General features: G+C 36.7%; 1 protein-coding gene across 2 annotated transcripts in view; it reads right to left on the bottom strand.

Annotated features, from left to right (window-relative positions):
• The window catches only part of LOC128999176 (uncharacterized), a 152,604-nt gene extending 129,855 nt beyond the window's left edge, over nucleotides 1-22,749 (bottom strand). For both annotated transcript variants that reach the window (XM_054425576.1, XM_054425575.1), the window contains exons 1-2: nucleotides 22,510-22,749; nucleotides 19,959-20,253 (exon numbers count right to left, since the gene is read on the bottom strand). In XM_054425576.1, coding sequence (XP_054281551.1) covers nucleotides 19,959-20,232 — 274 coding nt within the window. In that variant the 5' untranslated portion in view covers nucleotides 20,233-20,253; nucleotides 22,510-22,749. The remainder of the gene's footprint in view (nucleotides 1-19,958; nucleotides 20,254-22,509) is intronic.
• Nucleotides 22,750-25,174: the final 2,425 nt, after the last annotated feature.

Consider the following 25,174-nt stretch of genomic DNA (forward strand, 5'->3'; position numbering starts at 1 on the left):
ATGTACGAAATAGAAACTAACTGATTTGGCAACCCCGCAGATATTAGACAATGTCGCAGATACAACAATTCTGGGAAATCCACACCCCAACCCGTCCAGCCCCCAGACACTGTCTCTGTCAGTCTAACAACGTTCCCGGCACAAGCAAACTTCCTGCGCTCGCAACACACGCCCACCGCACCGAGAGTGCAAACGCTACGATGTGAACCGGTACAGTGACTATCGTGTATATATATTAGAATGTAAGTGTAGGATAGTAAACTCTGAAGTGATGCTACAACATGTGGTGAAATGCGCATCAGACATAAAAAAACTACAAGAACTTCATGGCAACAAAAACCAAAAATGTAATATACTTTGGAAAGACCTGAATAATTAGCCTACCTATTAATCCTTGAGCGGGCGGTTGTGGAGTTTTCCACGCGCACTTGTAGTTTTTGTTAAAATAATTATGCAAAATAGGTGTCTTGTCCGGCTCCATACTTCATGCACTTCATCCCGGGAATGACCCTAAGCTATTTTTACCCCCAAATTCCTCCTCATTTTGTTGTTGGTTGCAATTCAGTGACCCGGTGTCAGTTTGTGGAGGTTTTCATTGCAGAGGCCCTATCGCGTAAATCCTTAGCACGGAGTTCATTTCCTCATGCACTCTTCTGTGTTAGTGGTGATGGTTTTAGTTGTGTCTGTTAGTGAAGTAGACTATATAACTATTTGGTGATGCCTTTTTATATTTGACTGATGCCACTATGGATGTATTAGAAAAGGAGAAAATGTGAGTATTGCTTGATAGTGTCAAAAGGGAAGAAAGAATAGAAGAAATACAACCAAAACGAGATTTTGATCAGGGTATTACTCATTTAAATTTTATGTAGCCTACTCATTTGTGTACTGTACTTTAATTTATATTACATATATTTTTTGTTAAAACCCTTTAGAGACCGACCATATGACTGGCTGCGTAGGAAGAAATAGAAAAAATGATAACTTTTGAATAGCAGCCCTTGTTAACATTTCTGGCATGCTGTTGTTAATTTTTTTCCTTTTTGGATTTTTAATTTTTTTTAGATAGGTAACTGTTGATTTAAACTGCTGGTATATCGGAAGTTTGTATTTTTAGCAAAAAAAAAAACCAACTTCTGAAAAATCGGAAGTGGACTCCTAAGGGTTAATACAGGGTGAGGCGATGAGAACGCTACAATTTGTTTTACCTGTCACATGTTAATTGTTGCAACAATGAATGATCAGCTGTGCTTAAAACATCAATTAAACTATGCCATTTTAGTAAATATTATGCCTGAGGCTATTAACACTGAGATTTTGATGTGGAAACCTATTTATAAAATAGTGGTTCTTGTGCAAAAACTCACGAGATTGTTTGGACCGTATTCCATCCTTGGTCAACATGGCACTGTTCCAGATTGGAAAACAATGTTGAACTGGGTAAAATTATTTAGGATAATCGCTTAAACAAAAAAAAATATTCGGTGGGTGCCGCAAAATTTTTTGCAAATGTTAAAATAATATGAGGCCCAGTAACTCAAAGTCCGAAGAGAATTGCCAGGAAGCTTTTGTTGTTGAAAGCTTTACGTTGGCTAATTTTTTTGGGAGGGGGGGGGGGGGGGGGGGTTGTTCTAATAAGCTACTTGACGTTTTAGGTTTTTCAAAGTCACCCCACAGATTTGTTTGAACCGAATCTAAGGATAGTCCAAAAACTATAGTGATTCCTGAAGAAGTGCTGGAGGAGTATTTGATGGAGTTTCAAGTGGCTAAAAAGGAATGTCAAGTAGGACAATGAAGTCACTTGTAGGATTTTGTTCTCAAGAAATGGAAAAATGACTTTGTTAAGTTAAAATGGCAAAAGATAAGCTGTGTTTTGGTGTGCTATTTATATCCATAGGGTGAATATTATTGAGTTTGTACTGTTTATAAATTGGGGCATTTTCATTGCCCCACCCTGTATATAGTATTAATTAATTCAATTGTTTAGTACACATAACCGAACTTCACAATTGATGTTTTATTATTTATATTTGTTTATATCATATTATTATGTTGTTTATTAAATATACATGTAAAATTTGTCAAACTGTGTGTATATTATATACATACGAAAATATAAACATGTTTAAATGTATTATTTTATTTATAATTAATATCAAATATATTTTGTTTGCATGTATTTAATTGTATTACTAGAAAACCTAACTCCACAAGCGCCCTCTCTCAGAACACCGACAGTGATACCTTAGCCTATTTGAAATAATGTTATTAACAATGAAATTAGGTTCCTGATCATGTTATCAAAATTTACATACAATATTGTGTTATAAAAACAAGTAAAATGGGTAAAATTTGTTCTATTCAGTGTTGCGGAATTAAACTCTGCATGCGCCCGATCTTGTTATACTGGTGAAGCGCCTGCTTAAGGGTTAAGAGTAGACGTCCTAACGGGACCGCGTCTCGTTGTCCCGCCGTCTAGTTGTACCTACGTCTACTTGTACCTCGAGGCCTAGGGACAACTAGTCGTAGGTACAACTAGACGTAGGTACAAGTAGACGGTGGCACACCCGACTAGTTGTACCTGCAGATTTTTAGGAGGTACAACTAGACATAGGTACAAGTAGACGTAGGTACAACTAGACGTGTATCCCACCGACAAGTAGTATCACCTAGCTTGTACGGATGCGACCAGTTGTCCCTACGACTAGTGGTCCCTACGACTAGTGGTCCCTACGTCTAGTTTTACCTACGTCTAGTTGTACCTACGACTAGTTGTACCTACGCGTATTTTGCGTCCTTATATAGTCTAGTTGTATCTATCCTTCAATTCATTACCCTGTTTAATTGATTACTGCACGAGTACTTTTTAATAAAATACCCTTAATTAAATCAGAAACTGCAGTGTTCCGAGTCAATTGAGTATGATGGGGCGATGTCTACTTGTACCGGCGTCTAGTTGTACCTGCTGCATTTTGGTGACAGGCGTCTAGTTGTACCTCGTCCAAAGCTGTAGGTACAACTTGACGATGGTGCGGACGTCTAGTTGTACCTACGTCTAGTTGTCTTTACGTCTAGTTGTACCTCTTAAAAATCTACAGGTACAACTAGTCGGGTACGCCACCGTCTACTTGTACCTCATACGTCTGCGTCTACTTGTACCTACGACTACTTGTACCTACGACTACTTGTACCTACGACTAGTTGTACCTACGCCTACTTGTACCTACGTCTAGTTGTACCTACGGCTAGTTGTATCTCCCCTTCAACTTGTCACCAGTTTAAGGGATTTATTTTATTTCTTTAAAAATCGTACAATCTTACAACAATTTTTTATAAACAACTTGCTACAAAAGCCAGGAAAATTTGGCTTGTCTGCAGCTCATTGAGAAACCCCTGTTCTTGATAACAATGTACTTGTGTCCCTTATCCATATTACACTTTGGTTTTCCTTATTTCTTGTCAAGATCTGCTATCATTGTTTTTTCCACTTAAACTCTACCTTTCTATAGAAAACTAACATTAACTAGCTTAAACAACAACTTTAAACAATTATCTTAAATAAATAAATTCAGAGTTTACACAAACAAGTAATTGAGTATAATGAAGTGTTTTTGTATGGTATTAGTCACGGAGAATATTACAACAAGTTCAAATTAAAAATTTATATGTTATTCTTATGGATATTACGTAAACTGGCGTAGTTTGGTTGTTGATGCATATACTTTGACAAATTAGTTTATTTCACACTTAACTACTAACTTTTCTCAAAAACACATCTTAATTACCTTCTACGTTGTTTTAGTCAAAGCTTCTACGCAAACGTAAATAAAGCTCAGTATTGAAATACCATTGAAATGCCAGGATTGATAACTATAATAGTGGTAGTTAATTGTGTTACAAGACTATGACAAATTGCTAATTATTGAGTCAACTCGGTCCCCACGCACAGGCTTCGCATATGTGGGCCCTGTCGATTTTCAGAAATTACGTTAATTCTGTATCTATTATTCTTTTGTAATGAATTGCTTTTGATTTTATTTATTTGGTTAAATTTTACTATGGTATTTTGCCGGACAAACTTCATTAAGCATATAGCACGGGTCGAGGTTAATTTAACTACTTGTAATTAACCTAATTCATTCAACGATAGTTTGCCGGAAAACTATTTTACTAATCTATAATATTAAAAGGAAATAGGATTTTTTTATTTCACGATTCTGAATTAACCACTTGACGGATTTTTATGATGTTTGTGTTGAAAGAAAGATCATTTTGAGAACTAGGGAATGTCGAAGCCATAATTTTAATTTAGGGTTTCAGTTTTTTAGAAATTAAGTTTTAATTTTTTTAAAGTCTAGCAGCCGACGCTAGCAATTTAAAGTATTTTCAATGATGGTTTAACTAACAGCTGGTTTATAACTGTCATTGAAATGTTTATGTTACGAGTTGTTTGGGGTCCGCGGAATTGGCTAACTCTGGAACTCGCTAACCCCATGTTAAACGCCCTATCTTCAAATTTGGTTGATGAGAGGAACTCGCTAACTTGTTCGGTTTCGGAATTGGCTAACTCCGGAACCCGCTAACCCGCTCTAGAGCCGGGTTAGCGAATTCCGTCCACGTACGGAAGTCGCTAACTCGGTCCCTCGGCGGAACTCGCTATCTCCCAATCAGAAGCCTCGCGGGCCGTCCAATGGGAGCCAAGCACGAAGATTTTTGGTCAGTGTTGCCGAAAGTGTAGTACCTATATCGTATCGGTACCATAATGTCGTATCCTACGAATAATTAGGAGTAAGAGCAACGTTGTCGATAAAATAAATATATTTAGAAGTATGTTTAATATTATTCTTATGATTATTAGGGTGGAAAATGCATTATAGTCTTACCATAAACTAACCAACACGAGTAAAATTTACATCCCATTGTAAACTTTGAAGCTAGTTTTTCGTGTCTAGTTCATGTCCGGTGACAATGATCGCTAGTGTCGACGAAATTGTGTTTCTATTATTTTATAGTTAACTTCATTATTTTTCTTTACTGTTCGTTTATATAACTAGTGGACGTGTTTTTAATTGTGATTAAAACGTTTCATTTGGTTAAACGAGGTTTTAAAGGGCTGAAAACAATAAACAATTGTAAACAAAACACGACCTCTAAAGACAGTGCACCGGACAGAACTAACAATACAACTGTCTTCAGCTGATCCATAAGGATGAGAAATGTACTAATATAAGGGAGTATGTTTTATTTGTTGTTTTCTTACTTAAATAGTAGTTTATTGGGATGCAAAAATATAATACTGTAGGCCTACATGTAATTTGGATCTTTTACATGTTATGAAATATCTATTTTCGTAGTCCGCCAAATCGCCATTTGTTTCTTTTATTCACATAAATACCATTTTGTGAATTTCTGCTAAAAAAATTATTAAGTTAGTATTTTATATACTGGGCTTGTAACCTTGAATCATAAAATTGAATCATAAATCATGATAAAATTTACATGTTAAACACCATTACAGAAATACATTGTAGTGGTAATGTATTTTTAAATAGAGCTATTGAATTTAAATAAATATTGATCAATGCATTATAAAGTGGTAGGCCTAATGTATTAATAGATTGCAATAAAAATTAGTCTATGCATACATACTACTTGTAAATTTCTGTTATCGTAGGCTATTAGTGTATAACCCGGGTCATCCTCTTAATTTTGTTTAATTAATATTAATTTTACGTCTTTCAGTAGGCCTACTTTTTAAACAAAATCCTACTTTTTTTAAGTCTTGAGTGTTTACGGTTCTAAATGGACCGAGGCGTTCTTGTTTGTTACCATTTTTATGAATGGTGGCAATAGCTAAAATTACCTGATCTTATTCAAAAACAAAGCTATTGTCTATTGAGCAGTTTAGTACCGGGGAACGGAGAACCGAGCAATGGCTTGGTATAGTTTATTTCGATTGTAAAAGCAATATAATGAAACCCCACACTCAAATCAGGAAAATCCGTCAAGTCGTTGATTAAGAATCGTGAATTAAAATAACCCTGTCACGTTTTATTATATGAATATTATATCTTCTCCTATTATTTACTAGTAATGCTTAGGTGTACAACCTAAAAACTGTTTTAAAACATGTAACATTATTACTAAAAATTCAACACATTTTATAATTAGGCAACTATTTACTATTAGGCCTACAATGCTTTGGTTTAAACTATTAGGCCTAGATTTAGGCCTACAGCTATTCTATAAATTGATATGAAACTTAGTCTATGTCATATTTGTACACGTAAGTTGGAAGATTCAACGACGAAAATTTAATTTTAAATCTATGAATTAGGTTTGAAAGTTACGGTGGTTGATGACTGTATTAAATAATGGTTTTGGTTTATTACGACATTACGATTAAATTTGTTTTCCGTGTTTGAGAACTTTCGTGTATTTTAGCTGAATTTCGTAGAGGTTTAATTATTTAGTACCAATTAAACTGAATTTTTAATATTTTTCATATTCTATTATTTTCTTTTATAAGTATGGCATTTATATTAAAGATCGAAACCATAAACATTTAATTGGCCATTGTACAGTTGAATAAAAAAAAAACACTTTTTCATGATTTTGTTATTGTCTTTGAATTACTTTGGGCTAGTTATCTGTTAAAAGTAGAATTGATAACAAAAAACCATAACATTTACTGTAACTTCATTGTCACTGACATTTTGAAATACGGCAGTCTACGATTATTTCGTTGTACAAGGTTGGCAATGCTCCGTGCAGTGGGCGCGGCCGGGTTAGCGACTTCCAGAGTTAGCGAATTCCGCCGCGAGACAAAATCGAGTTAGCGGGTTCCGGAGTTAGCGAATTCCTGACTGAGACGGTTAGCCAGTTCCAGAGTTAGCCAGTTCCGACACACGACCGAGTTAGCGAGTTCCAGAGTTAGCCAATTCCTACGTCTCGTTGTTTGTTTACAAAAATATTGTTCGTTGGTGTTTGCCTATATACTATTTCACTTTAACACGTTAGCTGCCGAGGCCTATTTCCAAATTTACGGCGTAATGCCAACTTTTACTGTTATTTATATTTCGATATTTCTACTTGAATTGTGTTTATATTACACTAATACAACAAGATATACTTTAGAACTGTTAAAATAAATGTAAAAAAAAATGTGACCGATCGGGTCGGCAGTGATTTTTTTCAACGAATATTTATTGAAAAAAATGGCTGCCGGCCCGATCGGTCCCACGTTTATACCGGCGTATATTTCGTTTAGAGGTTGGCAGCGCGTCAGCTGTTCCCGCGCAAAGGCTCTTGGTCCATTTTTTCGCTGATCTGCAATGTTCCCGCCATCAGTTTCGCGCCTTTATGTCAGTCTGCTGAGTCTAGGCCTACCTCGAGCTGTCTTCCTAAGGTAATGAGCAGAAACCGTTTCCAATTGCTTTTGAGATTCTGGCATTTTAACGACAATTTGAACATGGAGCGAGATGGCCGACTAGGTAAAATATCTCCTCTGATCAAAATCCTGAACAAATCCTTCAAGACTAACAAAACTCCTGGCGAAGATGTGGTTATCGATGAGAGTATGATCCCTTTCAGAGGAAGACTTCTATTTCGCCAATACCTTCCAAATAAAACCCACAAGTACGGCATTAAGGTATTTAAAATATGCGACACTGCTGGCTACACGTACAAGATGAAAGTTTACATGGGTGCTGGGACAGGAACTGAAGATAACCTGACATTAGCAGCATCAGTTGTAATGGACCTCATGAGAGATTATTTGGACCGAGGGCATACACTGTATGTTGATAATTTTTACACCTCCGTTGATCTTGCCCACATGCTTCTAGCAAGGAATACTCACCTTGTTGGAAGTGTTATCAGCAACAGGGCCTGGTTCCCTCATAAAAAAAACCATTGGCACCAATTCCGATGACCCCTTGAAGAAGGGTGAAATGAGATGTCTTGAGTACCCAAGTGGTATCGTTTACACCAAATGGTTTGATAAGAGGGAAGTGAGAATGATGTCAACCAAACATCCTCCTGACTATGTTGATACAGGGAAAAAAACCAGGCAGGGCGAACCCATTCTCAAACCTCTTGTCATCGTCGAGTACAACAAGGCGAAGATGGGGATTGATGTCAGTGATCAGATGTCGTCGTACAGCACAGCCATTAGAAAATCTATGCGATGGTACCATAAGGTCGCAGAAGAGTTCCTACTGGGTACAGCGGTCGTCAATGCGTGGCTCGCCTACAAGGATGCAGCCGGGGTCAACTCTCAGAGTAAGAATAAGCATCTCTACTCCATTACGACCTTCAGGGAAAAGATTGTGTACGCACTACTAGAGTTGCATGATGGACAAATCGAGCCAGTGAAACATGTTGGACATCACCACTTGTCTGAAACAGTGATATTTGTAGGCGAGGGTAAGAACAAAAGGAGAGCCCGGAAGAATTGTAAAGTGTGCTATGCAAGAGCTTCACGAACTGGAGACCGAAAAATAACAAAGAACCTCAAGAAGATCACTACATTTTGTGAATCGTGTCCTGGGAAACCATTTCTTTGTAAAGATTGTTTCAAAAACTTACATAAATAGGCAAGGTCCTTGTGAACTCTGGTAGTTATTCTGTACGATTGTATTTTTCACATTTAGTGCTTTGTTTTCTCCCATGTACGTGACTTGAAATGTTATTTGAAATGTAAATGTTAGCTGTCATTTCAACAAAAATTACGTAATTTCTTTCATTTCAAATATGTAGTTTTAGCATAACCATATAACGTGTTGTGAAATTAAAAACTATCTTGTCAATATACGGTTTAATCTCTATTACATTCCTAACAAGTTTATTACCATTAGATTCAAGTTTTATTAATATTTCAGCACTAACAATAATGTTAAAGTTTTAAAAAAAATGTGCCGACCCGATCGGTCGGCAAAATATAGCCTATTGGTAGTCGATGTATAAGTAAAATAAAAAAATGTTGTGACAACAATTAACATTCTATAACATTATTAGTATTGTTTTCTCAGATTAGAACTATTTAAAAAGTTCCCCACAACCACTGATGAAAGTCACGGATCAATTTACTTAAGTCATGTAAAATCCCGCTGCCGACCCGATTGGGTCGGCTGATGTTTCTACCAAGATGAGCTACGCCGACCCGATCGGGTCGGCGTGGCAGCTAACGTGTTAAAATGTAGGTAGTTTTCCGTGAAGGATCTGCGTTATCAGGAAATGTGTTCTTTTGAACTAAACATCTCAAACACTTGCGTTTAATCAAGTTTTGTCGTAAATGCATTCTGTGCAAGTATTTAGTTTATGCATTGCAAATTTCAACTGATATTTGGGAAATATTTTTTCAGCAGTTTATCGCTTAATTGTTTAAGATATAAGTGGTTTACGTGTTGATACTTCTTTTTCTGTATGTTTGAATGTGAGTAAGTCGGCATACTAAAATTTTTGTTAGTAATGAAAGCGTCAATCGGTGTAGTAGGTCTCTATAAAACTGCCAAATAAACTGCAGCAGAAACCAAAGTCGACTCATACCATACCAACCATCCCCGTAGTACTGAAGATTCAGAAACTTTGGGCACTGACCAAAGAACCGAAAAACCTTAATGCTGGGTTAGATAATAAAGTGCAGAGAAAATATGCAGACCAGTTCAAGATAACGGCCCGGAGGTCGAAATAAAAAAGAACAGAGAGCTAAGAGAAATGTGTTAACACCCAAATATAGGGATGCTTTCCAGAAGTAGGTAAAGTTTGGATGGACAGGCTCTGCATAAACTTTTAAAAAGTATATTCCAAGGAGTACCACACGATAGACGGGAAATATCAAGTTATGAAATGCATTCTCAGACTGGGATCTAAATTTTGAAGAGGCAGGTAATAGAAGAGAATCCTCATAAAAGTTTCAGTGGTCACGGAAGTAAGATAAGGTACGGTAAGTACATAAGTAGTACAGTATGCAATTAGAGGTGGCATGTAGCTACTCTACTCAAAACCAGTGTGAATCGGTCGCCAATCTCACATCAAGATTTTTCAAATCGACACAAATGCTGTTTTATGGTAAAATTATCGGATTTGAAATGCATATCGCCATATTTTAGGTCTATATTCGAATGGAATAAATAGACGGTTACGTTACATTTGTTTATAAGGTGATCTTCCCCATTAAAACTGCCAGAATTTGTGTCTATGCGTGTAAACTAGATGTTCTGAATTATTCCGTTTTAGTTGACAACCCGATTCCCGTACGTAGGACGGGCCACCAGCTCGTATTTGTTTAAAGTTTTTTACAGAATACACTTACATTTATTTATACATGATATAGGTACTGTTGTATTTAGTATGTTCTTTTAGTCATATGATTTATTTGTGTTTAAATATCTTTTGTTGACAGATGATTTTTGTAAACATGTTTTGGTAAACATTAGTTTAGTTGGAAATAGAGTTTGTTGAAACAAGATGTGTGTTTAATATTCTTGTATTAGAAATAGAACATGGTGGCAGCTTAGTGGATTTTTATCGAACTGAAAGTCTAAAACCACGCATAATGTCAAGTAAGGGCAGAAAAAAACGAAATACTCGGAGGCAAAGGTATGAGGATAACGGTGAGGACAACACCCAAAGTGAACTCAACTACGTTTCAGAAAGGGACTCTAGAAAGACTAAAGAAGAGTCACGAGGTTTTGCATTGGGACATACGAACCGAGAAAATGATGCAGCTATGTATACTCCTACTCCGATGGTCAATATCATGTTACCAACTCCAGAAACGTTCTCTTTTACTCTGAATGAGTGGCATTCCTGGAGGAATCGCTTTCAAAGGTACAGACGGGGTTGCGGTCTGGATAGCACTTCCGACGCTCGGCAAATCGATGTACTTTTGTTTGTAATGGGTAGTAGAAGTGAAGATATTTTCGATTCGTTTTCACCAAAACCTAATACTTATGACGAGGCTCTTAGGGCCTTTGATGAATACTTTGTGCCAAGACGGAATATAATTTATGAGAGATCAAAATTTTTGAGACACAAGCAAGGGAGTGATCCATCTGAAAAATTTATAACAGATTTGCATGGCCTTGCGAAAACGTGTGCATGGGGTGAACTAAATGATGAGATGATGCTTCTCGTCCTCATTATTGGTATGCAAGATGAGGGTCTGAGTGATAGACTCCAGCTGGAATCTCAATTGACTCTGGAGAAAGCAATTAATACCTTGCGCCAACATGAGGAGCTAGAACGCCAAAAACGTGAACTTGCCAATACTAATGTTTTTTTGGTAAATAAAACGTCAGTTCAAAACGGTAAACCGAATCGGACAGAAGGAGTTTGTGACCAGAAATACATCGAGGATGCAGAAAATACAAAGAAGTGCAGGAAATGTGGTTATGATTGGCACGGATCACTGGACGAATGTCCTGCTAGGAAAGCCAAATGTGACAAATGTTCCGAGATTGGACATTTTTTTCGATGCTGTCCCTACCGCGAAAAGTGGATGAGAAAAAACAAAAACGTTGTTAAAGAAATCGAACAGCAAGTTTCAGACTGTGGAGATCTACAGGTTCCTGGGATTTTCATCGGGAATATAGAAAACAATGACAGAGCCTGGGCCCAGGAGGTAAAAGCAAGCTGTGGAAACCAAGTGTTAGGGCTTATAAAATTTAAACTTGACACAGCCGCTGATGTAACCATGATTCCAGTATGAGTTCTTGGTGATTTTATTAAGACTCTGCCTCTAGGAAAGTGCAAATCCCCTGTGTACAGTGCAAAGAAGAAAGAACGAATCAATATTTTGGGAACTTTAAGGCTGAAGCTTGAACATAAGGGTGTATCAATTTATGATCATGCGTATATTTCTGAGGAGATCACTGTTCCACTTCTTAGCAGACGTTCCTGTGAAGAGCTGAACCTGGTGAAGAGGATCTTTTCTGTAGATTCATCAGATATTGACTGGGTTACTGAGTACCCTAATTTATTTCAAGGATTGGGAAATATGAAAGGAGAGTACAAGATAGAAATGAAGGAGAATGCAGTTCCTTATGCTATATCTACCCCCAGGGTTGTACCAATACCTTTAAAAAGCAAGGTGAAAGAGCAGTTAGAGAATATGCTTGAAAAAGGAGTGATTGTCCCAGTTGAACACGCGACTGATTGGTGCGCACCAATGGTAGTTTGCGCAAAAAAGAGAGGTGGGGTTACGATCTGCGTGGACCTATCCAAACTCAACAACAGTGTGAAACGTCGGTTTTATCCTATTCCAAAGATTGAACTTTCATTGTCCCAGATCGCGGGAGCCAAGTACTTCAGCAAGATCGATGCGAATTCCGGTTTCTGGCAACTGAACCTTGCAGAGGAGTCTCAAGATTACACAACATTTATCACCCCTTTTGGGAGGTATAAATTCTGTAAGGTACCTTTTGGAATTACATCTGCTCATGAAGAGTTTCAGCGCCGTATGTCAAAAGCTTTAGAAGGGGCAAAGAACTGTTTAGTGCACATTGATGACTGTTTGATATGGGGAAGAACGAAAGAGGAACACGACGAGTGTCTTAGAGCCGTTCTAGAGAGAGTGCAAGCTAATGGAATCACTTTGAATAAGCAGAAGTCTGAGTTCTGCAAGAAGACTGTGACATTTTTGGGGTTTGTGCTGTCTAAGGAAGGAATCAAGCCTGATCCAAGCAAGGTACAAGCAGTTGTGGACTTACCAGCCCCAAGTAATGCTAATGAAGTCCAGAGATTCATGGGCATGATCACTTTTCTGGCTAAATTTATTCCGAACTGCAGTGAGATTTTAGAGCCAATTACGAGCTTCTTAAAGACTAAAAACGATTTCTTTTGGGGACCAACTCAGGAAAAAGCTTTTGTCACAGTGAAACAGATTTTATCATCAGAGCCATGTTTAACTGTTTACGATCCGGAAAAGCCCTCGATTCTTTCTTGTGATGCTTCAAAAAAAGGTTTTGGAGCGGTTTTACTACAAGTTGAAGGAGAAAACAAGAAACCTGTGGCATATATATCTCGGACTCTAATGCCTGTTGAAGAAAACTACAGTAACATTGAGAGAGAAGCGCTTGCGTGCACTTGGGCAAGTGACCGTTTAAAATGTTTCCTGATGGGTAAAATGTACACAATTGAGAGCGACCACAAACTGCTTGTCTCAATTTTCAAAAGACAAAATTTGGACGAGCTCTCACCGAGGCTACAGCGATTCCGAATGCGTATGATGAGATACGATTATCGCATGACCTGGACCCCAAGAAAAGACCTTGCCATAGCAGATCTGCTATCGAGATGTCCTATTCCGGCTAATGAAGATGGCGAATTGACAGAAGAAGTTAAGATGCAATTTGATAAACGACATGGAACGAGGGGTTTAAGTGAATTAGAAGAGGGAAGCATGGTATGGATCACAGATCTACGTAGACATGGTAAAGTAGTCAGGAAATTGAACGAACCACGTTCCTGCCTTGTGGACATTGACAAGAAAACCATTCGACGAAACCAGAAGTTCTTAGTTCCTGCACCATACTACGGAGAAGATTGCATTCTTTCAAACTGTTCATCTACGGTCCTTAATTGTCCATCTAACTCACTACGGAAGGTCCATCAAGATACCGAGGCGGTACCGAGCTTCATGAAGATGTAGACATCTTGAGGCGGGATGTTGTATTAAGTATGTTCTTTTAGTCATATGATTTATTTGTGTTTAAATATCTTTTGTTGACAGATGATTTTTGTAAACATGTTTTGGTAAACATTAGTTTAGTTGGAAATAGAGTTTGTTGAAACAAGATGTGTGTTTAATATTCTTGTATTAGAAATAGAACAGGTACTTACAACAAAACTTGTAAGATAGTAGGACAACAACGTAAACTTAAAGATAGGAGCGAGTGTATGCAATTCCAAGATAGAGTTTAGTATTCACCGATCCTATGATAATTTAAGAGTACCTAGGGCCGAAAATGACTTTTTTGTCAGCTCGGGATCATTTTTAAGTTCAAGACGAAGATGAAATCGGCCCGTGGTACGATTGCTATTTTTCACCAAACTATACAAAACTGAGAAAATATATCAATAATATAGGCAAGCATGCTTCTTTACAACCTTTTTATCGGCTCGTGAACATCAAAGAGAAAATATCCACATATCGGTGGAAATGTATTTTCCTGTCGATCTACAGAATGCCTTTATAAATTAAAATAGGCTAAAAAGACATAAAAAATAATTACAAATTTTTAAAAACTAACATGGGTTTAACGGGTTGCTATGCTGGTGACGAAATAACAGCTAATTATGAAAATAAAATCAAAACAAATGGAAAATATTCCAATCACATGTATTATTTACAGCGTATGTTAAATAGAGAAGTATGTACATTGCATAGTTTTTGTCGAGTTTTCAACCGCTGGACCTCAACTTCATTGTACACTTCATTCTTCATTGTTCAATGGGAAATCCATTGTAAACTATAAGAGATGCACACTAATCAATGCAATACTTTAAGGTTATGTGAAAAAGTATTTAAAGGAATCAGCAAAAATAGTAATACATAATTGCTAGACAGCGGTCTATTGCGATTCATTAAGGATATATACTGCTTGTATATTTGTTTTAATTAAATAAGCGATTTTCTGTACTAGGGCTGGAATAGTTATTTGTGTAACTAGTGGTGAAAGTGGCACTTTGCTGCACACGAGAGCAATGTTTACGCACGAGCCGCAGGCGAGTGCGGAATGATCTCGAGTGCAGCAAAGGCCTTTTTCACTCGTGTTACACATTATATTTTTCCTACAGTCACTATAAAGTATATAAATAATTAGTCTTTCAAACACCATACAACACGTTTTTAGGTTCAGCTGGCAACACAAATGGTGCCCTAGAGAAAGTAGTACCCGCGGTCCGTATCACTCCGCTATTTTTCCTCGGCAAGAAATGTGCTCCGTGTTTTGAGAATATAGTTCCGTATGTTTTTGTAATTTGAAGTGGTTTCCGCGCCTAAAATAAATGCTTTAAAGGTATTTTCTTGTTTATTAAGATCGTAGGAATGTTTTAAAAACGTTTAAAAGAAAAGTCCAGAAAGTTCAGAAATACCGAAACTATAAACACGAAATGACAGGTTAAATCGTAGTTATAATAGTCAATCAGCTGCTCATAGTATTATTATCTTTAAGTGTTGCCAACCTATTTCCAAGCGTACACGGATTATGTGCATAATAGAACCACGCTGTTTTGTGTTGTTTCGTTGGAATCCTGATGTGCGGCAAAGTATAAACCGTACGGCAAAGTATAAACCGTACGGCAAAGTATAAATATGCAGCAATTAGCAGCTTTCTGTACTATAAACAGTACAAGGAAGCCAACTTTGTCGGGTGACTGTAGGAAAAATTTTAATTACAACTATAGCTGCCATTTCGACCCTGGACAACAATGCGTAGCTTTCAGCCTCCAATTAACGTCTGTAAAACTACTAAAACATCATAGTGCGGTAAAAAATATTTGCTAATCATACTCAAATAACTCGGAACACTGCAGTTCCTGATTTAATTAAGGGTATTATTAAAAAGTACTCGTGCAGTAATATGGTAACGAATTGATGGACAGATACAACTAGACTATAAGGAAGCAAAATACGCGTAGGTACAACTAGTCGTAGGTACAACTAGTCGTAGGTACAACTAGACGTAGGGACTACTAGACGGAGGGACCACTAGTTGTAGGGACTACTAGTCTTAGGGACAACTGGTCGCATCCGTACAAGCTAGGTGATACTACTTGTCGGTGGGATACACGTCTAGTTGTACCTACGTCTACTTGTACCTATGTCTAGTTGTACCTCCTAAAAATCTGCAGGTACAACTAGTCGGGTGTGCCACCGTCTACTTGTACCTACGTCTAGTTGTACCTACGACTAGTTGTCCCTAGGCCTCGAGGTACAAGTAGACGTAGGTACAACTAGACGGCGGGACAACGAGACGCGGTCCCAGTATGATTGGCAAATATTTTTCCCCGCACTACGATGTTTTAGTAGTTTTACAGACGTTAATTGGAGGCTGAAAGCTACGCATTGCTGTCCAGGGTCAAAATGGTAGCTATAGTTGTAATTAAATTTTTCCAGCCCTAGTACCAAAAACCGCTTATTTACTTAAAACATTTATATATATTATTAAATATACAAGCAGTATATCCTTAATGAATTGCAATAGACCGCTGCCTAGCAATTATGTATTACTATTTTTGCTGATACCTTTATAAATATTTTTTCACATAACCTTAAAGCATTTGCATTGATTAGTGTGCATTTCTTATACAGGGTGAGGCAATGAGAACGCTACAATTTGTTTTACCTGTCACATGTTAATTGTTGCAACAATGAATGATCAGCTGTGCTTAAAACATCAATTAAACTATGCCATTTTAGTAAATATTATGCCTGAGGCTATTAACACTGAGATTTTGATGTGGAAACCTATTTATAAAATAGGGTGAAGTGGGGTAAGTGTACGCACGGGGCAAGTGGACGCGTTGACTATAAATAAGCCATAACTGGGAAAAAAAATTTTTAATTCATCTTTTTATATGATTTGAAATGTGGTCTTTCAGATTCTGAAGTCAGAAATCAGCATTTATAATTATTTATAGGCCTACATGAAAATTAAGTTTTAAAACACCTTTGCATTTCTACTTACTACAAAAGTACCGCCTTCAAATTTTGAAAAATCATATAAAATCAAAAAATAGAAATAGAAATTTTAAAATTGGTACACTGATACAGTTTTGTAAGAGGAATCCAAAAATGTGGTTTATGTACCTCTAAAATGTATTGTTAAAAAAAAATAGGGGGGCGTACACTTTCCCCGGGCCGAACAGTGGTTGGGGTAAGTGTACTTTCAGCCCCGGGGTAAGTGTACATAGCCCTAAATGCAATGACAAAAAATGCATTCGATGACATCGGGCCTGTCGTTAGGTTTATAAGAAAAAAAGGTGACAACATGTTTTACTGGCCTGAAAAAGAAGACTGTTCAGTCATTCCTGAAGAGGATGTGCTCAAAATGGTACCAGAACCTACACCAGGCAGAAGGGGGAGTTAATATTTGACGCTTCTCTCTTTTCTGTCAACGTTCAATAAAAAAAATTAAAAAAAAAACTAGCTGTAAATATGTAAATAATAAGTATTTTCAAAGCAAGTGAACAGTTCCTTAAATATAGTGTTAGTGAAATAGTCATGTGGCCTAATATGAACTGCTTAAGAATTATTTGGCGGAATAAAAAAAAAGTCATTTACAGTGCAGAATTCACCTCCAGGAAAGAATTATATACGCATATTTAAAATTGTGTTTTTTAGATTCTAACTAGCCTACCATTATTTGTGAGATATTAAATAAGTTTTTTACAGCATTTAATTCATTTAAAATAATTTATTAACACACTAATAATAATAATTGTAAATGTACCAATTAGCCGTTTCACGAAAATTGTATGCGGAGTTTCACAAAAAAGTTCATAACTCCTGAACAGTTGGAGCTAATTTAACAAATAAAAAACCATTTTAATCAGCAGATTCTAAGCTATGCTCCACTTGCCCCAGATTCCACCTAATGTGAGTTAATAAAAGTATAAGGGGGGTGCGTACACTTACCCCAATTTCAGGGGCAAGTGTACGCACAGGACATCAGTTTATAAAAAAAATTATATAAAAAAAAGTTTAATAATTTAAAATTAAAAAAAAATACCACATACACAAAACATTCCAAGCTTTCTGCTCACCAAGTTTCATTAGGATATCTGAAATACAATTGAAGTTATTGTAAGTTAAAGTGCAACTAGTCGTTTTGGTGTGTACACTTACCCCACTTCACCATAGTGGTTCTTGTGAAAAAACCCAGAGATTGTTTGGACCGTATTACATCCTTGGTCAACATGACGCTGTTCCAGATTGGAAAACAATGTTGAACTGGGTAAAATTATTTAGGATAATCGCTTAAACAAAAAAAAATAATCGGTGGGTGCCGCAAAACTCTTTGTACACCAGCAAATGTTAGAAGAATATGAGTAACTCAAAGTAATTTAAAGTCCGAAGAGATTTGCCAGGAAGCTTTTGTTGTTGAAAGCTTTACGTTGGCTATTTTTTTTGGGAGGGGGGAAGGTTGTTCTAATAAGCTACTTGACGTCCTAGGTTTTTCAAAGTCACCCCACAGATTTGCTTGAACCTAAGCTAAGGATAGTCCAAAAACTAAAGTGATTCCTGAAGAAGTGCTGGAGGAGTATTTGATGGAGTTTCAAGTGGCTAAAAAGGAATGTCAAGTAGGACAATGAAGTCACTTGTAGGATTTTGTTCTCAAGAAATGGAAAAATGACTTTGTTAAGTTAAAATGGCAAAAGATAAGCTGTGTTTTGGTGTGCTATTTATATCCATAGGGTGAATATTATTGATTTTGTACTGTTTATAAATTGGGGCGCTTTCATTGCCCCACCCTGTAGTTTACAATGGATTTCCCAGTGAGCAATGAAGTGTACAATGAAGTTGAGGTCTAGTGGTTGAAAACTCGACCAAAAATATGCAATGTACAGACTTCTCTATTTAACATAAACTGTAAATAATACATGTGATGGGAATTTCTTCCATTTGTTTTGATTTTATTTTCATAATTAGTTGTTATTTCGTCACCAGCATAGCAACCCGTTAAACCCATGTTAGTTTTAAACAAATTGTAATTCTTTTTTATGTATTTTTTTAGCCTATTTTAATTTATGAAGGCATTCTGTAGATCGACAGGAAAAATACATTTCTACCGATATGCGGATATTTTCTCTGTGATGTTCACGAGCTGAGAAAAAGGTTGTAAAGAAACATGCTTGCCTATTAATAATAGCTAATAATTATAATAAAAATAATAATAATTAAAAAGTCATATCAGGGTTATTTTTTCAATGGTATTTCAATACAGAGCATTAATTACGTTTGCGTAGAAGGTAATTAAGATGTGTTTTTGAGAAAAGTTAGTAGTTAAGTCTGAAATAAACTAATTTGTCAAAGTATATGCATCAACAACCAAACTACGCCAGTTTACGTAATATCCATAAGAATAACATATACATTTTTAATTTGAACTTGTTGTAATATTCTCCGTGACTAATACCATACAAAAACACTTCATTATACTCAATTACTTGTTTTTGTAAACTCTGAATTTATTTATTTAAGATAATTGTTTAAAGTTGTTGTTAAAGCTAGTTAATGTTATTTTTCTATAGAAAGGTAGAGTTTTAAGTGGAAAAAACAATGATAGCAGATCTTGACAAGAAATAAGGAAAACCAAAGTGTAATATGGATAAGGACTGACCAAGGGACACAGTACATTGTTATCAAGAACAGGGGTTTCTCAATGAGCTGCGGACAAGCTAAATTTTCCTGGCTTTTGTAGCAAGTTGTTTATAAAAAATTGTTGTAAGATTGTATGATTTTTAAAGAAATAAGATAAATCCCTTAAACTGGTGAAAAGTTGAAGGGGAGATACAACTAGCCGTAGGTACAACTAGACGTAGGTACAACTAGACGTAGGTACAAGTAGGCGTAGGTACAACTAGTCGTAGGTACAAGTAGTCGTAGGTACAAGTAGTCATAGGTACAAGTAGTAGTAGGTACAAGTAGACGCAGACGTATGAGGTCCAAGTAGACGGTGGCGTACCCGACTAGTTGTACCTGCAGATTTTTAAGAGGTACAACTAGACGTAGAGACAACTAGACGTAGGTACAACTAGACGTCCGCACCATCGTCAAGTTGTACCTACAGTTTTAGACGAGGTACAACTAGACGCCTGTCACCAAAATGCAGCAGGTACAACTAGACGCCGGTACAAGTAGACATCGACCCGTCCTAACTCCCTGAAATCTCTAAGACAAATTTATTTTAAAAATATAGCTTTAAAAAGGATTAAAACTTAAAACTTACGAGATTTGTGCATAAATAGGGTCATCATTAAGTTATATCTTTCTCGGGACTCTGGAGGAATACTTTCTTCATCGTCCAACACTTCACCACTCAAGTGTCTTTTCTCCCACTCCTCTAACGGGATAGCGAGGTTGATAATAATTTGATCCTCTTCCTCCACCGTGAGCCAGGATGATGAAGAAGATGATTTGTCATTGTTTATTTCTTCTATTGAATCATCTGATTCTTCGGTTGAGCTTTCATCAAAATTGAGTTTTCTTGGAATCGGAAACATTTTTCTTCTATTTTTTTAACACTGAAAAAAGTAGGCCTACGGTATGAGCAAATTATATAGAACATCAAATAGCATAGGCCTAATTATGTTCAATATGACTTAATATATAATCTTACTAATATTATAAATGTGAAAGTTTGTGTGTTTGTTTGAAGTTCAATCACACAATAACTACTGGACGGATTGGGCTGAAATTTGGCATGATGATCTCTCAAATTCCCGATTTACATATAGGCCTGTTCTTATCTCAAAATTCCTTTCAGACTCCGCCCCAGTGGCTCTGCAGTTCCCCATGTTAACCTTATGAGTATTCATATTTAAAAGGAATTAAAGAATTTAGTCAGCTAAGTTGGTTCTATAATATGAATATATGCAATAGCATTAACAAGTTTTAAAGTTTTCCAACAGAGTGCAGCACTATTATTATTTTCATTTTTAAGAGTTGTTAGCCTCCGGATTACGTTTGAATATTTATAATGGTTTAAATACCTGCATTCAGTAATCCATTATGCTTAAGAGCTTTTATTACTGTAGCTCGAAATTGTGTTCGAGCTACAACTTCCACCCGGTCGCGTCACCTGTCTCGTGTTCCCGAGTACTCGGTATTTTTAATGTTAAATGTTCGTGTCAATGTATGTTTTCGTGTGTTCGTGTTTTATGTACTTATGACGACCTTCATATATGGAAGTGAATAACGACGCCTTGTACGGCCTGAAGATGGTTCCCTGTGAACCGAAACTATAGTTGCCACAAGCAGCATAATGGATTACTGAATGCAGGTATTTAAACCATTATAAATATTATTATTTTGTTTTTGCATACCTAGCAACAAAAATCTGTGATACATAATGAGAACTGTCTTTAAGTAGGATTGTTAACAGTTATGTTCATGTTTTTAATTTAATGAATAACATGTGATACTGTGCGAATGTCCTTATTTGTTGTAATTGAAATGATTGCTAATATTTCCTGATTTGATTTTCAGCGTTTGAAGTAAATAATAAAAATATATATTACCAGAAATTGTGTTTTTTTCAACCAATATTAAATATTTTGAAACTGCCTAATACCGGATTTGAATTTCCTAATACTGAATTTGTACCGCCTAATACCGGACGGCAATCCCGCGGGTGCTGAGGACGCCCAAAAACGTATTGAAGCAAATTTTATTCTCATTTAATTTTGAATTTTGTCTCATACAAGATTTAGCATATTAACCCTTCCCCAGGGTGTCCACCAGGCCAACCAGAAAAAATTCATGAGTAATTCATGAGTAAAAAAAAATTCCAGGTAGGCCTAGTTCAGGTCGTACTTTTCATACTCAAATTTCCAACGTGTTTAGCGCCAACTACCGCAATGCTGTTTTAGCGCTAACACAGCTCGCTATTTTAATTATCGGAAAGAGCATTTGCGGGTGTGTACCATGGCCTAATTATGGCGGGTGTGTTGTGCGTTGATTACGCGACGCTTAACACTCGGAGGGTTAAGTTGATGTTGATCAGATAAAACATAGGCTAAGTTATACTTGTTATTTGAGACGAAACCCGGCGCGTCCGGTATTTGGTGGGTGTTCGGTATTAGGTATGTTTACCTTTAACTTAGGCCAACTGTAAACTTAGTTCGACCGAGATTTGATAGGCTACGCCTAACCCATTGTTATAGCCTAGGCCTAGTAAATTAAATAGCAAGTCCAGCCTAAATGAGCGAAGTTTAAGTTGACTTCATAAGTTGGCTCATGGATTCACTGTGAGTTAGAATAGTGTAACTAGGCCTAGGCTACGTCCTTCCAGGACTGATTACGCCTAAAATAGGTCTTAAATTAAAACCTTAATATGTTAATCTCAATTCAAACGGGGGGTAGCCTACGATGAACAAGTAATTTAAGTCCTCGCCACCCTAACTTGTGGCAGCCCAAGGCTGTACGCCGTATATCCAGTGTGGCCTTGGGCTGCCTCAAGTTAGTGTGACGAGGACTATAGATGGCATTCAGGCCTTGTTATTACTCTATCTTGTATTAGTGTTCATCGTCCTACACTGATTGCAGGTGTCCTGATGTTCCAATTAAAAGTGGGCTACGATAATAATGGAGTCTAGTTCATGTCCCAGGATAGAATAACAACCCCAAGACTTAAGACACCGGTATCCAATAATCAAGGATTAACTTGTTGAGCATGAGCCACTATAAGTTAGTTACGGTTTTTGCCCTAAGAAATAGTTCATAGCTTAAGCCTTTTAATGAAAAATTACTTAGATTTGAAAAACAGAAATTATACTTACTTCAGACGAATTGTTCAAGAAATTGCCATGAAAGGTAATATTTTTAAAGTTACCCAATCAAATAATTTTTCATTGTTTTTTAAAGTAAATGAGGTGACGGTGACGAGATTCGAAAAGAAGGACATTAACTTATTACATTTCACATTAATTCTTCAATTCTCAATTCAGATTCAGGTCAAAAGAGAGTTCCCTTAAAATTAAAACAAAACTAAACTTTAAAACTTTAATGAAAAATGAATGTACAAAATGGCGACTGGCGAGTGTAGAAAATAGAGGCATATTTGGCGCCAAATTCACAACGACCTTTGGACATTAATTAATTACTGAATACTATATTTAGTGTGAGGAATATAGTACTAGGAATATAGAAACTTCAAACTACACAACAATGTTTGATATATTACTTACGTAAAACGTAAATTGGGAAGACAATTATTCTGGGATTTCTACAATCTTGCAAAGTTTTGTAATGTTAAATTCCTAATGCTATTTCATCGGATTTATATTAGGTCCCGTAGCTCATAATCCCATAAAGTCTTAAAGCCAAGTCCCATAACTTCATTGTTCAATGTGGATTTTAATTGTACATTAAAAACCAACAGTTACACAACGTATTAACCTTTAATCTTTGTAACTCCTGTCATTTATTTATTAAAAAAAAAATCTTGTACTATTAATTGTTCTAAAAGTTGTATCAAAGTTTTCATACTTTGTCTGGCATTTGTAAATTATATGTAAAATAGTTTGCATTACAAATAACACGATTTGATATATGATTCCCAATAAAGCCGAAAAACTACAAAATTCACAGCTTTCTCTGGTCAGTTCAAACAACCGCGGCCACCTTTAACTACAGGCCGTGGCCTGGTAGAATTGGCCGTGGGGTCCCAAATGGCAACGTCTTGTCGCAAGGGGTCGCTGTCAATGCGCCACCACGTCAAACCGCCACCGGCGCCACCTCGGTGTTTTGGTCAGAGGCGTCAACCCGCCACCACAAAAAAACCGAGGTGGTGGGTTGACGTGTACGTACAGGTCAACCCGCCACCTCGACAACAGGCCACCACGACAACCCACCACCACACAATTTTCCGAGGTGGCGGGTTGTCGTACACACTCAAGTCAATGAGCCACCACGACAACATGCCACCACGACAACCCGCCAACACCAGTTTTTATCAGAGGTGGCGGGTTGTCGTGAAGCTCCATGTTTGATGTCGGCAACCCACCACCTCGCACGTAGGTGACAACGTGCCACCACGTCAACCCGCCACCACTCTTTTACGAGGTGGCGGGTTGACGTGTACGCTCAGTGTTTGGTGCCGTCAACGTGCCACCTCGCTCATAGGCGACAACGTGCCACCTCGACAACCCGCCACCATGCATTCTTGTCGTAAATCGGTTGGATTTATATTCTGTAGCATGAAATATATTGTACTTTGATTCAGTTAATTTAGAGAAAGTTAATGTACTTAACTCTTAAATATCATTTCTGGAAATTTTAGTTTATTTTCGGAAGAAAGATTGATAGATAATACAATTATTAACATGGTGAAAACCCAACATTTGAAAAGGTCTCACGCCAATAAGGGTAGGAACTTTTCATTCTAAAACCTTAGTGCAAAACTACGAATTGGTCCAAAACCTTAAACACCTCAAACGTTGAAATTTGTCCACAAATAAGGGAGGAGTAGTATTCACAAAACACAGCTCTCGCGTATTAAAATGAGATGATAAAAACGTATATCAAAAACAAAAATAGAATATTTATTTTACTTAATTGCCAGTGAATAAACAATTTTTGTTCATTAGGCGTATAAATATATATATATATATATATAAATGATGTTTTTAAAAAATAGTACAACACAATTATGGTCCAAAAGTTATTTCAGCTTTTGTGATTTTGAACTATATACTATCACCGCTTTCCCATGATATAGGATGTTAACAAGCTTATGGGAGAAAGTATGTTTCAGAATGCTGATGCCGTTTATTTTTACATTTATTTTGTCATTTATAATGTTTGATATCAAGTAATCGTCTGTGATATGAAATAAATCGAATGACGTATATTGACGCTTTCAATTGGCTGAAGGCCACTGGGGCAGAGCCCTGATGGAATTTCAAATGTGTTTTGTTTTGGCAAATTTACATGTCACGACCTATCCAACGACACCTTAAACTTGATGATCGGATGCATGGATAGGATGTGTAGCAGTTTCAAAACAATAATCACAACATTCGTGTTGGCCAATTAAATATTTAAATAATGATGATGTTTATGTGTAAATGTATCCTCGACTAAACAATTTTCACAATGTGCAGTATATCGTATCTACATACTACATAGGTTAAAATAATATTACTGATTCATTTGAACATTAATTATCGGTACGCACCAAGCAGTTTCATTATACAATTAGATACAAATTTGACTTAGGATTATAACCTGAAAAAAGTCAAAGCCAAAGTCCTTTATTTTAGCGAATTTCCCTATAGGGAAGTAGCTATTACCGTAGGTGGCACGGTAAGACCTAGACCCGGGACCGATTTACTTTTTCATTTTGATGTCCCCAGAGGCCAAAAACACCATTCGTTCAAATTTTTATATATGTATATATATATATATATATATATATATATATATATAGACTTATATATATAT

This window comes from Macrosteles quadrilineatus, unplaced genomic scaffold (genome assembly GCF_028750875.1).
Source record: "Macrosteles quadrilineatus isolate MER2022 unplaced genomic scaffold, UCM_ALF_1.0 Scaffold_7__1_contigs__length_78375512, whole genome shotgun sequence".
Classification (NCBI taxonomy): domain Eukaryota; kingdom Metazoa; phylum Arthropoda; class Insecta; order Hemiptera; family Cicadellidae; genus Macrosteles; species Macrosteles quadrilineatus.